This window comes from Sprattus sprattus, assembly GCF_963457725.1.
Source record: "Sprattus sprattus genome assembly, chromosome: 15".
Classification (NCBI taxonomy): domain Eukaryota; kingdom Metazoa; phylum Chordata; class Actinopteri; order Clupeiformes; family Clupeidae; genus Sprattus; species Sprattus sprattus.
This window is the reverse complement of record NC_137913.1, coordinates 12,584,359-12,599,658: the sequence shown is the minus strand read 5'-3', so window position 1 is coordinate 12,599,658 and position 15,300 is coordinate 12,584,359. Positions and strand designations below refer to the sequence as shown.

At 42.0% G+C, this 15,300-nt stretch overlaps 1 protein-coding gene across 1 annotated transcript; it reads left to right on the top strand.

Annotated features, from left to right (window-relative positions):
* Positions 1-8,310: 8,310 nt before the first annotated feature.
* hnf1a (HNF1 homeobox a) lies at positions 8,311-15,097 on the top strand (the record flags this gene model as incomplete). Its single annotated transcript, XM_080852162.1, has 10 exons — positions 8,311-8,621; positions 10,426-10,625; positions 11,043-11,223; positions 11,443-11,645; positions 12,622-12,782; positions 13,575-13,716; positions 14,119-14,298; positions 14,501-14,616; positions 14,773-14,854; positions 14,958-15,097. 10 exons carry the CDS (start codon positions 8,311-8,313, stop codon positions 15,095-15,097), a joined length of 1,716 nt encoding a protein of 571 aa, XP_080708288.1.
* Positions 15,098-15,300: the final 203 nt, after the last annotated feature.

The following is a 15,300-nucleotide window of genomic DNA, read 5'->3' as shown; positions in this document are numbered from 1 at the left end:
GGTGAGTCTTTTCCAGATCCTGTTAACAAGTTTCACAGAATATAGGGCTCGTCCGGGATTTGAACCCTGGACCTCTCGCACCCTAAGCGAGAATCATACCCCTAGACCAACGAGCCATGCAGGGTCCTTATTTAAAGCATTTTTTTTCGCATGCTTTCAAACTGCTGCACTGTCAGTGTACCAGAAACTAAGACATCGGTCACCATCTGCAGAGGTAGATCGGATTACTTTTCCAGCAACAGTCAATGAGATTCACAGAATATAGGGCTCGTCCGGGATTTGCACCCGGGACCTCTCGCACCCAAAGCGAGAATCATACCCAGGATCAGGATAGCTTTGCGTCTTGAGCGAGACGTTGTCTCAAAGAGGACTCAGGAGGTAGAAGATGGTTAAAGAGATAAAATGGATTTTATTAAACCCAAGTAAGGCCATAAGGCAATAAAAACAATGACAATAATATATAAATATAAATTAAACTTTTCAAAAAGACAAATAACTAGGCATCATAGCCACAATCAAATGAGCAATAAGCAGTCGACTAAATAAAAGTAAAAAGGACTGCATTAGCCAGTCCATGTGAGAGCTCCGAGACTTACATCTTATTAAACTGTGGCTCTCTCGAACAAAAGAAAAAGGCAGGTTTGAAGTAGCCTTGACGCTTACCTGCAATTTGCTAATGCCAATTATTGATTGCAGGTATGACATAGGCAGGCACCCACACCTGTGACTCACAGCAGCCATACTTAAATATTTTGGCTCACAGCAGCCACAAAACAGTCCCATACAGCTGGGAAAATTGGACACAAAGTACTAGGGCTTGGTGACAGCATAGACATAATAAAGCAGCCATAATATATAAACACAAGCGAAACATATAAACTGCACATGGATACAAACATTGAACATGCAACACACACATAAAACACATGCACCCAGTTAACTCAAAGTGGCAGCAAACAGGCTGCAATGGTGGTCACGTATGTGCACCGTCACAGTGTGTTAATCTCTTTTTCACCTTACCCAAACACCATCAAAATGTATTTGAGGATTTAATAAAAAATAGTTATCTACAGAAACATATGTTCAAAATAATTTTAACTTTGTTGCAGCATAGATAGAATGCACCAACTTACGGGAAAACATGACTTCAGAGGAGTTAGATTTCTGTTACAAGTAGTCCACCAGCTAGTTTCAGAAGCCACTTTCATCTTTATCTGTTACCAATTTTAGTATTAAAGGAGCGAGTCTTGCAAAAGGTTGTCAATATTTGAGCTGGAAAAGTGCATGGATCAAACAGAGTCCATTTTCTTTTTTTCTATTCACAGAACCAGGGCTGGGAGTGAATATCAGAGTTTTTTTTAGCATAGCCACAGCTAGAGAACAATATAATAAAAAGCATATTGGAATAGAACTGTAGTCTTTGCTTTTAGTCGTGTAAGTAATAAATGCCAAGCATTTTTAAAACAGCAGATATGGCATGCTAGTGAGCTGGTCACTTTTCTTCAGTGAAATCCCAATACAGTGTAAATATACCACAAATCATGTAATGGATTTGTGTTTGGCTAGTGTTTGAATGTCTGTTCATACACATTTGTCCCCAGTTCTGCCAGTGTTGACAGTCTTCTTATCTGAGACAAATATCGGGCAGGGCAGAATGGGTTGGCTTCTGATTTTAAGATCTTGCTTTTCATCCTGTGTGCAGAACACGGGATAGATCTCTTCACCTTCCCTGAAATCCATGTCAGTGAAGCTAAAAATGTGAGCCTTTGACTCAGCATTGTAAAAAGACATCCATTTCTCATCAACATCCACACAAACACCCAGTTCCCTAGGCACTGCGCCCTCAGGGAGACGATGCATGGGTGTATCGAGAGCGGAGAAGTGCTTCCAGTGACTCAGGCACCAGTAGCCATGATGCGGAAAGAGGGTAACGCTGCCAGTCCTCTGGGCAGAGGCTCTTGTGACTCCAATTTTCCACTGGTTATTCACTCCCACCTGCCAAAAGTGACGTCCAGAGGTGAAGCCTTTTCGACCCAGCACGACGGGCTGCCCATCTAGTGCCTGCTGCTGATTATGGGAACTCCTAGGACTCCCAGATAGCCTTGCTGTCCTCTTATCAGATAGAAGTAATCGTCTGTGGGCTGTGTTAAAGTCCAGAGTCACCTTAGCTGACAATAGTACACATAAACAAATGAGTTACCCATGATGTTTGTGTTGTTGTGTCTAAACAAGTTTAAATAAACTCAGATACTTTAACCAGGTGAAATATTAGAATGATGGATCACTTTCCAAACCAAATGACACATTTCTTTAAACAGGGTAATGAAAAATCTTTCTTAAGGCTGATTTCACATTTCAGGTCTTGATGCCCAGTTGTCTATATCCGATTTTTTTTGACCACCTGTTTACATCTACTTTTAAAAGTGACCCACATCCGATATCCATGTTTACACGTGCTTCACATTTGAATCAACCCACATATGCCCAAGAGGGTTTGGTTACAGAAATGAAAATAAACAACTAGGCAGCACTGCAATGGATACAAAAGATATAATACAAGCCATTGTTTTTGCAAAGCATCTTTTGAGGTCTACAAAACATTGGGAACATTTTAAGGGGGAGTAGAAAGAGAGAGGAGAGCCCTTATTGCAGCCTGGGCCTTTGGGGCAATGGTAGCTGCCACATCGGTTCAGATGAATGTGTGGATGTAGGGAAGGGCCCAAGATGGGTCGAATCAAGTTAATTGATTTGTTTCGGAACAACTGTTCATTTTTGCCAGCACCGACTTAAGAGGCAGCTGACTTTGGCAAATAACCACTGGCCTGAGCCTTTGTGCTCCATTTTACCAAAGATTTTAGAATAATATACGTGCCTGAATCCTCTTTGAATTTGCCATTAACAATTGAAATAGCAATGGAAAGTAATGATACATCATTCAAATGTTTAAGTCATTAAAAAGTATGTAATCAAAAGGTGAAAATCTAATCAGAATGACATGGAATCTCCAATCTGTCAATTTACATGACAGTCAAACTAGCAGGTATCCGATTTATATCCGATTTATTTCCTCAAAGGATGAGGCCCGAAACAGATCTAAGAATATTTGATTCCATGTGTTTTTTTTTTCAAGTTGACACGTTCATAAAACATGTGAGCAAAAAATCGGAATTGCGTCACCTTTTACCAGGCAGTGTAATCACAGCCTAAAAAATCATGAATAAGCAAGGAAGATCATCGCTGATCCTTCACATCCCGGTCACCACCTTTTTCTGAGTCTCCCATCCGGCAGAAGGTTCCGGGCTATTAAGACCAAAACCTCTCGCCACCTGAACAGTTTTTTCCCCACGGCAGTTGGGCTCACAAACAAGCCCCCTGCATCACACTGAAACCCACACTCTGGGTTTACGTACTCAAATTAACTGTAGCTTGCCCTTCATGTGCCCAAATTCTTTATTATCATTATTTATTATTATCTTAAAAAACATTTGTCCTTTGACCTTGTTTATGCTTTTGTGTTGTTATGTTATGTGTTATGTTTTGTGTTGTTATGTTATGTGTTATGTTATGTGTTATGTCTTATGCACCAACCACACCAAGTCAATTTCCTGTATGTGTGAATATACTTGGCCATTATAAGAATTCTGATTCTGATTCTGATTCTGATTCTTAACTCATCAGGGAGAGCATATCTTCTTTGGTGTTTCATTACAGTCATCAGGGGTTTCTCGCCGTTTTGTGAACGAATTTGTTTTTTAAGCTTGGATATTTTTCTCCTCAGCTTGTTGTTGTGTTTCTTTAGCTTTGCATTTCCCATCTCAGCTATAGATATGTGTTCTTTCATCTGCTGTACTTCCTCTGCATTCTTTTTCTGACATTTTGCCTCTTTTTGGTTGATTTTTCTTGCTTGCATGATGATCTCCTGCTGTAGTTTATTCTCCATCCTTAGCTCACGGTTTGCCACTTCAGCGTCCACTGTAGGAGCTTTTCTGTTCATCACTGTCGAGATATCTGGCCATGATCTGTTTGCCTATTTGGTAGTGTTCAAAAACACAGAGCATTGAATGAAGATTACATATGACAATGAAAGCAAGCCCCATTGGATGTTTGGGAACCTGCATTTCTATTATTGTATATTTAAGCAATAAAGCAAGAGTGGGAGTGGGGTAGGTAAGGGATAATGCCACGGGTGGTGTTCGGCCGTAGCCACCGAGGCCGCAGGAGTGATTTATCATTAGCTGTGAAAAGTCCCGTAACTGTTGGTATGTTGACGAATAACCTCTAGCATGGAACGTCTCTCGTCCAATCAGAAGCAGCTAAATAACGCGATAGAACCCAATTGTTTTAATAATACTATATACTTGTATTATTGTGTATAACAATTTTTTTGACCTTTGGACACATACCTTTTCCAGATACTCAGTCGTGATGTCGTGATGTTTGTGTTTCAGCACGGCACAAAGGCTGCAAATGGAGACATGATCAGTCCTACAGAACATTTCCAGTGATCTGCGGTGTTGCTGGCAGATCATCTGCTCCAGGTGTTCAGTAGTCTCCACCAGTCTGTGTGACTGCAGTGCTGGGACAGTGTAGTGCTGTGTGACGTGAGTCTCGCAGTACAGAGCAGTGCACGTCAAGCAGAACTTAATAGCTCTGAGCCGTTTCACTCTGCAGAAATCACAGCAGATCGGTTCACACTCTGAACTAGTGTCTGCCAGTGCCAGTGACCAGGGCCTCTTAAGAGACTGAACACTAGATGCAGGTGATGCTCTGCTCTCTAACTTCAACCTGTTATAAGAATTACAATTAAGAATGTTAATGGAGTTTGCATTAAATGCTATACTTAATGTTACATATGTAAATGGTATTGCTCTTCTTAAGGTTTTTTTATTAGTATGATTGCCTCAGCACGACACAATCACAGTGCCGTTCTTCTTAGGTCTTCTATTTCATTATTTATTCCATCCATATTTGGCCAGCGCTTCTGCTAGTGCTTTTCTCATATCGACACTGCTTGAACTCTGCCATGCCTGTCCTCATCCTGTGCCCTAAACTTGTAAAAGCCTTTACAATCCCCCCAATCCTTCCTTTCTTTTTCTAGTTTATCTTCCTTTTTTTTGGTGAGGTCTCGCGCCAAATTTACATATAATAAATACAAGGCACACCAGCCGTACTTTGGCGGTGCCACAGTCGTCATTCTCCCATTACACGTCAGTGTACCACCAAAAAAGGTACAATTGTTGCATAATGTTACTTTAATAAGTGGACAGATTAAATGTTTATTAATTATCCTTGATCTGGGTAAGTTATATAGCCTATATTAAATAAAGATTGTCAACTCATTTTCAATACTGTTTTATTAATCATAAAGCCTACTGTGTGCTAATGTATATAATCATTTGCTGGGTAAGGGCCAGCGATCCTCCGCTGCTGTTGGGCAGTCACACACAGTGTATTTTCTTGCCGAAATGGATCTGTTGTTTAAATATGCAATTCAAGTAATTCTCAAGTTCTGACCCTTGTTGTTCTTCTCTAGTTTTTTGCTGAAAACATTGGGTGAATTTGGGAGCGGCATTGTTTTGATCATGGCATATTGTAATGAGTCATATTATAGCTATGCAGTTACATAAAGGCAAGTTTGACATTCCTGTGGAATCGCTGCCACATAAACACACTTCTGCCACACCTATTCTTTTGTATAGCTGGATGGACTTAATACACTTTTCATACAAATTGGCCCTGGGTGATTTGGTTGGCCTCTATGAGTCATTTAAGTGTGTTTTTTTGTATCCTCTTGTCTGGTTTGTCTGGTAAAACAACATACCCATGGACTTACACATTTGTACATTGGTTATAATCCCAGAAACTCACATTTTGTTCACGTGGACTGGTGTATCCTCAGGCTTGTATGAGTTACTCATGTTGCAGTTGCTACAACAAAACAATAATAAGAAATCTTGCATTGCTGTAAATACAATATTTTTACATGCAACAAACTGTGTGTACACTGTAGACCCATATGGTCAATGTGATAAGCAGAACGTTGTGAGACCATATGGAAAACATACACAAACATAAAACAAATATCTCATCTCAAATATACTCATCCTTATGCATTACGACATTAACTACAGATGACAGAAAATGTATTCATATGTCTCGTCTTAGTTTTGTATTTAACAGAGTTAGAAGATGTTTGCCTCTCCTGATGATATGGGAGAATTTGCAGGTTGTAACCTAGCAGATATTTTGTAAATGCAAACATCCCCTAGGAAAGTAAACCTGTCTGTATCTAAACTGTACTTACATGTTTTGTGTGAAGTGTGTTCTCTTCAAAGATGCTCGCAAGGTCTTACTGAAGTTTTTGTGTGACTCATTCTGGTGTGTCTGAGCAAGCAAGCTTTTTAATGTGCCCACTTTTTGTAAAATATCAGGTGACCTTTGAACACTGTCATTGGTGGATGAAGTTGGAATGAACAATAATGCAAGCTGTTATTGTACTGTATCGTTTCACGGTAATAAATGTAACCAAATTTAGCATTGCTATAAATAACAAACTTTAAAATATGTTTACCTCTCCTGATGATATTGGAGAATTTGCAGGTTGTAACTTAGCAGATATTTGTAAATGCAAACATCCCTGAGGAAACGAAACTTGTCTCTTTCGTGTGACTCATTGTGGTGTATGAGCAAACAAGCATTTTAATGTGCCCAATTTTTTTTTAATATTAGGTGACCTTTGAACACTGTCATTGGTGGATGAAGTTGGAATGAACAATGATGCAAGCATTTATTATAGTGTATCTTTAAACTATAATGAGAAAATATTGACAACTTTTTTTGCAAAGGAATGCTATATGCTTTCTCACAATACAATTTCAACCAGAAATCCTTTCAGTGCCACTGTTGGTAATGTTGCCACCTGCAGCCACTTGTTATCCTCCTATGTAAATTGTATTTGCCATCCCCGGTGTCAATATTGCCATTAGCTAACTCGCCTGAGTTGAACCAATATGAGCCATACCAACAAAGTAAACGGGTAGCAGATGTTCGAGCATTAGTCAAAACTTGAACTATCACACAATATAAAACTGTTGGAACAGTCTTTTCTAAATATAACTGATTCTCATTTGCCAGGAACACCATGGTCCATATCGGGTAACTGATGATAAGATTTGCCTCATGAAACAAATACTGGACAACAGGAGAGGAAACAAAAACAGTGTGATTCTCTTTTTTGGCTTTTTTTGTAACAAAAGGTGAGAAACTGACAGTACCCACTTGATCCCTTGACCTCTCTCAACATGGTATCATGTCCATATTTAAAATTACAGAGTACATTTAATGTAGTCTTGCAACCTTAAAGCTTTAGAGGTTAAAGTACACATAAGTCAATGTCTTATTGGGCATTTTTAAATGTACAAAAAAATATATATGAATGACTGAATATGAATATTGTTTGTAAAAGAGATGTTTTTATTTGTAATTGTTTAGAGAGAGAGAAAGAAAGGAGAGGGGGTGAGCAGAGAAACAAGGCAATGTGTTTATTTCCTTTTGAAAAGTCTGTGCTACACTGAACTTTGATCAGAATAAGGAATGGAGGGAGATGGGGGCAAAGTTCAAAGTGTGAGAGGGATAGTGTGTGGGTGAGTGAGTGTGTGTGTGTCAAGAGGAGGGGGTGAAAGGGATACAGGGTAAAAAAAAAAACATATCCCTGAGCAGCGAAACAACAGGTGTGCAGACTGAAGTAGACCAGACAGGAACAGTAGCCGAAGATCCAGATGAGAAAGCCAAACAGAAAATGAAGGCACGATACAGTCAGAGCTGAGAGCCCATGTTCGGAGCTTAACCAAATAACACAAGAACGTAGGTGAGTTTCAGCTTGGGAGTGTGTGTGTGTGTGTGTGTGTGTGTGTGTATGTGTCTGTGTCTGTGTGTGTGTGTGTGTGTGTGTCTGTGTGTTTGTAATCAAGCAGTGGACTCACCCCTTGATTGTGTGTGTGTGTGTGACCTCTGAACTGCCAAAGTAGGGTCTGAAAAAGACTGATCGAAGCCCGAGTTTCCACGAAAGGCGTATTGGCGTCAAGGCATGTGACCATGTCCATGTGTGTGTGTGTGTGTGTGTGTGTGTGTGTGTGTGTGTGTGTGTGTGTGTGTGTGTGTGTGTGTGTGTGTGTGTGACCGAGCACAACCAGACATAGGTCCCATTACCACTACCCTGTTGTTCTTTTTTTTCCTCCAAAGAAAAAAGAGCTGCGCCACTTTGAAAGAAACTGGGTAGAAAACGCAACACATAAGCATACGGAGGAAACAATGGAGGGAGCAGAGGGCAGGAGAGGAGGAAGTGGTGGCACCGGTGCCGGGCGTCTCTCGGCCCTGCAGGAGCAGCTGCTCTGGTCCCTGCTCAGCTCTGGCCTGTCCCGTGAGGTTCTGATCCAGGCCCTGGGAGAGCTAGAGCAGGAAAGGTCTGCTTCAGGAGCTGGAGGCACCGAGAAGGTGGAGAGGGGAGACGGCGAGAGCTCCGAGGAGGGAGAGGAGTTCCTTCCGGCCATTTACCGGGAGCTGGAGCAGTTGCCGCCGGAGGAGGCAGCAAGGCAGCGTGCCGAAGTGGACCAGCTGCTGCAGTAAGTCTCTCGTTTGTTTCGCATGAAATAATCAAATGTTGACAGCGTACGCAAACACATGCTCACAAAGGTGATCTCCCACAGACACAATAGACCCATCAATAACAAAAGATTATAAGCATGAAAACAGCTTTATTATCTGCAGCGCATTATCTGCATCAGTTGTTACTTTTTTCCATGTAACTATTACATCTTCTAAGTACTGTATGCAGCCTATCTGAACGACACATTTAAAAGCAATTACTGGTCTTGATACTGAGGCTTTTGTTACAAACTAACTGAAGCAGTTGTATCCTTTACCTGATAAACCAGACATGTTTCTCCTCAACCTTTCTTCTCCTTTCGTCTTTAACTCACCCTCGCCTTCCCGAAGCTCTTCTGTTCTGTGTCTGTATTTCTCTTTTGCGGCGTTGGGGTTCATATGAAGGAGAGGTTCCTCCTTTTTCTAGTTACTAATTACCCACCCTATTCATTATTCTCAGGCCTTTTTTCTATCTAATAAATCAGCTACCTCCACTGGTTAAAATTAACAGAGTTACACACACAGTGTGTGCATGTGTGTGTCTGCGTGTACCCTACAGGTGATATAACTGGATGACAGATAGCAGTGTTGCCACAGCAGCTTTTTTTTAGCCATCTTAATCTCCACTGAAAGAATGCATTATTTTTTTGTCAGAATTTAGACATGCTCATTGGAAATTAGAAATGTATGTAAAATTTATGTTTTGCTGCTCCAAAGTTCTGTGAGTGTTTCTTTCATTAGTTTTACAACTCAGATTGTGGCAATGACTTGAAAATGTGTGAGCCAGTTTTGCATTTGTGTGAGTGAGTTTCTCTGTGTGTTTGTAAAGTGCTCATGGGTGTAATTCTCTGTAAGCAGAGCTGGACTTTGTCCCTCAGTCCATTCCCCTTATCTTTCTCTGTCAACATTCACCACCTCGCCATCTTTCTACCTCCTCCCCTTACATTTCCCGCACTAATTTTTTCCTGTTTTATAAGCTACCGTGCAATATGAGAGCTGCAATAGAGTGACTTTATGCATACAAGTGAATTAGAGTTTGTGTTCTTGTCACTGTGGCAATCACTGTGAGATTAAAGTTTTGTTCATTGATTTGGTCATGTCTATCACAGTACACAGAATATAACTATTTGTCTGATGCCTGATTTTTTTTGGGGGGGGGGAGGTCTTAAAGCACCTTGTGACTATCCTGACTGCTAAAAACGGTGTATGAATTAGTGAAACCGAGTTAACATGTTTGGACAGTAACACAGTTTTGGCTCTGTGCTCCTACACATAGCGGTGGAAAAGAGAATAAATATGTCAGACCAGGGTTAAAAAGCTGAGTCTAAACTGTATCCCTTTTATTGCACACTGGCAAATATTTATGGACGGCACTGCATACTGCAAGTGAAGTGTAGTTCAAACAGTGTGTGACGTAACTGACGCATTTTAATCAGAATCTTAATCCTAGCCTAGATCCTGATGCTGTATACAGGATGTGGATTAATGAATTTAGACCTGCATTCTCGTCACCAGAAAAAAATCTGAATATTTTCAGAACTGAGACTCACATAAAAGTTCATAGTTAAATTGTGTGTGTATTTGTGTGTGCCTGTGTGTGCGTGTGCACAATTCTACACGCAATTCTAAATGTCTGTTCGTGTTTGTCTTTCTGTGTGTGTGTGTGTGTGCGTGTGTGTGTGTGTGTGTGTGTGTGTGTGTGTGTGTGTGTGTGTGTGTGTGTGTGTGTGTGTGTGTGTGTGGGTGTGTGTGTGTGTGTGTGTGTGTGTGTGTGTGTGCTAGAGGGGACCCCTGGCGAGTGGCCAAGCTGATCAAAAGCTACATGCAACAGCACAACCTTCCCCAAAGGGAGGTGGTGGAGTCCACAGGCCTGAACCAGTCTCACTTGTCCCAGCACCTCAACAAGGGCACACCCATGAAGAACCAGAAACGCGCAGCCCTCTACGCCTGGTACATCAGGAAACAGTGTGACATCAACCAGCGTGAGTACTTCCTTACCTCCCTCCTCTCTCTTCTCTTCCCTCCTTCTTTCTCTCTATCTCTCTTAGTGTTTCTACTGTCACTCTATTCACCATCTTTAATGTTAAATGTATAATGTGTTGTAATTCCTCATCTGTTGCATTGAATGTCGACATATTTAAATGTCCCTCAATTGTACATTATTGGCCAATTATCCTTTGGGTGACATTCAAATTCCTAGAGTCTTTGACTGACATATACTATTTACATAAAATAACCCAACAAGTTGTGTTGTGCTAACTCAAATAACAAAGAAATATCAAGCACATAAACTGTGCTTGTATAGCTTTGTATAAGGGTGTATGTTGAATAAATGTGAGTGAATAAATGAAAAACTTTGTCTTCTAAGTTCTAAGTTTAATGTGGTCAATCCTCTACAGAGTTCACCAACGCGATTCGGGGCATGGGGTCAGGGGAAGAGGGGGGAGAGGAGTGCAGAAAGGGGAGGAGGAATAGGTTCAAATGGGGACCTGCTTCCCAGCAGATCCTGTTTCAGGCCTACGAACGACAGAAGAACCCCAGTAAGGAAGAGAGAGAGGGCCTGGTGGATGAATGCAACAGGTGAGTCTGTCTGGTTTTTAATTTTTGATACTTTGAAGATATTATATTAAATGTAGTTATAATTTCAAATCTATCACAATGTAAAGTTTGCAGAAAGGTACATTATGTCAAGGAGAAGAAATGTACTGTATGGAGGCTGTGCAAACCTACAGTTTTTAGTAACTTCAGTTCTCATGGTCATTTTTTAAATTGTTAAGTGTGTGTGTGTGTGTGTGACAGAGCGGAGTGTATACAGCGGGGAGTGTCACCCTCTCAGCTGGCAGGTCTGGGCTCTAACCTGGTGACAGAGGTACGGGTGTACAACTGGTTCGCCAACCGGCGCAAAGAAGAGGCCTTTCGCCACAAACTGGCCCTGGACACACCCTACGGTAGCCAGTCAGGGCCCACCAATGCTCACACACTACCCACCAGCCCTGGGCAAGGTATGCACTCTAACGGACTCTGGGCCATTAGCATGTTGTTTGTTACTGTCACTACCAGAGTTAGTCAGGAAACAGAACTGTAAACTACAGTGAAATACATTTTACATCATTCAAAAACGTACGTAATTTTTTTTTATTTTAAGTATGATGTTACAGACAGAAAGTTTAGAAAGCTTTTTTAAACGTTTGTTTAGTTTACTTCATGGCAGCACCGTTTTCTTTACTTAAGATGCAGCTTTACAACCAAATTTGAAACACAACATGACACCACTCCAACTCAAGTCAAACAGCTCTAGTAGTCAAAGCATCTCATCTATTCCTGTTGAATGTCTGTACTGTATGCTGTCTTTCTCATTCTCACTACCCAATGGTCTCTCACTTTCCCTCTCTCTACCTCAGCAACCAACTCTCTATCTTTCTCCCTCTCTCTACCTCAAAAAACAAATCTCTTTGTATAGATCAGTCTTTCTCTCTACCTCAGCAACCAAGTCTCTATATACCTCAGCAACCCTCTATCTACATCAGTACCCAGTTGTCTTACCCCCAACTCTCTCTACATCAGTACACAGTTGTCTCACCCACCACTCTCTCTTCTGCAGTACCCAGTTGTCTCACCCCCCACTCTCTCTACATCAGTACACAGTTGTCTCACCCCCCACTCTCTCTACATCAGTACACAGTTGTCTCACCCACCACTCGCTCTACATCAGTTCCCAGTTGTCTCACCCACCACTCTCTACATCAGTACCCAGTTGTCTCACCCACCACTCTCTCTACATCAGTACAGAGTTGTCTCACCCACCACTCTCTCTTCTGCAGTACCCAGTTGTCTCACTCACCAATCTCTCTATCTCAGTACAGAGTTGTCTCACTTATTACTCTTTTTTCTGCAGTACGCAGTTGTCTCACTCACCACTCTCTCTACATCAGTACACAGTTGTCTCAGTCCTTCCCTATTCCTCTGCTCCGTCCCCAGGACTGAAGTATGGTGGAAGTATGAGCTGTGAGAGTCTGGTGTCTGTGAGAGGGGCTCCAGGGGAGAGCGGGGGAGAGCACAGCACGGCTGCAGGGCGACTGGCCACATCCGAGCAGCTGGAGCCCAGCCATAACCTGCATGACGCAAACCACCACAAACAGGTGAGGGAAAACAGAGTTTCCTGTTGCACAGATTACATTCAGGTAAAGTCACAGTTATTTATATAACATTAAAGCTATAGTTTTAGCATTAGTTTAAAAGTATAAAACATTCATATTGTTTTTTTCATGCCATTTTTATCCAAAGTTTCTTACAACGCACATACACATTTTCAGTAGTATGGTGCCCCCTAGGGTTTGCACCCAGTGTTGTTGGTACGTACACTGGAATCTACACTGCACAAAAACCCTTATGACCACAAATGGGGTCCCATAAGGTCCCAGGTTGAGAACCAGGCACATACATGTACGTGCTATCAAAGAATGTATGATGATATCCCAGCATGAAGCTGCAGGAGTGGATTAAAAATGTAACAATGGTAAGACAAGCCTGAATTACACCTTTCTTTATGAGCATTCCATCGCCACACAAATTAGTTCTTACAGGACACAGGACCATTAACATGACCACCTCTTGACACATACACCACCCACATCAAGTACAGTGGTATATATACATTACACACTGTCACCATGTCTGACACCACAGGACCACACTTACCGTATTTTTTATGTAGAACAGTGGCAATATCATCACATAGTGGTTTATATCTTTATACTGTTATCTGTATTAATTGTGATAGAATTTATTTGAAACTACATTTTATAAAGATGTAAGTGATTACAACACATTTCTCACTGCAGTCCATCAACGGGACCTGCGTCAGAACAGGTCCATACCTGGCCCAGAGTCTGCTTAGATGAGGAACCAGCCTTTTTCTCTCTTTGTTCTAGGTCTCAGGGGGAGGCTCTCTTCCTCCGGTCAGCACCCTGACCTCCCTGCACGGGATCTCCAGCTCTTCCGCCTCCCACCAAAGCCTCATTATGGCCTCCCTCCCTAGCGTCATGAGCCTTGGGGACTCATCATTACTTATTGGTATACACTCTCTCTCTCTCTTGCACGCACACACGCTCGCACGGACGCTCGCTCGCCTGCCCGCTCCCTCCCTCACTCATTCCCTCCCTCACTCACTCACTCACTCACCTAAAAAATGTACATGCTAACACCTCATATTGGCCTTTGCATCCATACTACAGTATATAGGTCTGATGTAAACACACTCTGATCAAACTCACAGGCACTGACACACGCCTCCAAACAGACAGATAAACACATGTACGTCTTCACACTGACACATGAGTACAAAGTACAGTCCACCAGGTTAGCATGAGGCACATTTCTCGGCCTGTCAACACCTAGACCAGGGTGATGAAGGCAGATATACAATCATTTTTGTTTTTGGTCTGAAGAGATGTTCTATTTCTCTATGTGTTCAAGGCCTGGCTTCCAGCCAGCCTCAGGCAGTTCCGGTCATCAACAACATAGGGGGCGGGTTTACAACCCTTCAGCCGATATCCTTTCAACAACAGCTACACTCTTCCCACCAGCAGCAGCAGCTCACGGGGCATCTTGGACACAGCTCCTTCATGGCCACCATGGCTCAGCTTCCTTGCCACAGTAAGGAAGTGCATTAAACAGGACAACAATACTAATAATAAATAGAATAATGTAGAAAAGAAGTGATGTGGATAGAAACAAATATAGAGTATAATCAGTAACTAATGCAGGATAATATCACATAGGACAATAAAACATTCTCACAAATTCTACACATTCACATATATTTGACATAATCATCTCTGTTCTCTCCCTTTGGCAGTGTACAGTAAGTCAGATCTCTCTGCGTACTCCTCCTCCGGCCTATTGTCCCAGGCCATGGTCATCTCAGATAGCGGCAGCATTGGAACTCTCACCAACCTCACTGCAGTTCGGCAGGTAGGGAGTCTACACCATGGAGATTGGACATGGTCCACATAGTGTGTACACTCTGGTACATGTACAGACAGACAGATATGGGTACTACACACCCAACCCGCATTGACATTTCACACAGACCTACAACCACTTTAAATGTCTTCTCGGCATTGCCAGATACTTTCATCAGACCCTGAAGAGCACGAGGGGGGCATCACAGAGGACTCCATGCATCTCCAGTCAAACTCACCTGTAACAGGTAGGGGAGAATACAGGTCTCAGAAGACAACCTGAGAACATGGATAAGAAAAGGATACATTTCACTGATTTTTATTCCACTATTTTCCTCCATCTCCTTCTAGTTTCCTCTGGAGGTTTGGATCTCTATTCATCATCTCAATCTAGTGAGCCCCATCCCTCTCACCCCTCTCACCTTCTCTCTTCTCCACAAGCAGACATCGACCCCTACATCCCCGCACAGATGGTATCTACCGCTCAATAGCAGATGCACAATTTGTATCATCCTTTTTTGGGTGGGTAGGCATTCTGAGAACAAAAGCGCCAGCTACAGAACTGGCACAGTGGAAGCTGCCTTTGAAAGAAAAGGAAAGATGCAAGGAGAGAAATGAACTACCTCTTCTATAGACAAAGAGAATCTGTAATATACTGAAGACTGGGATTCGGGTCTGCCTTGTCTGGCTCTGC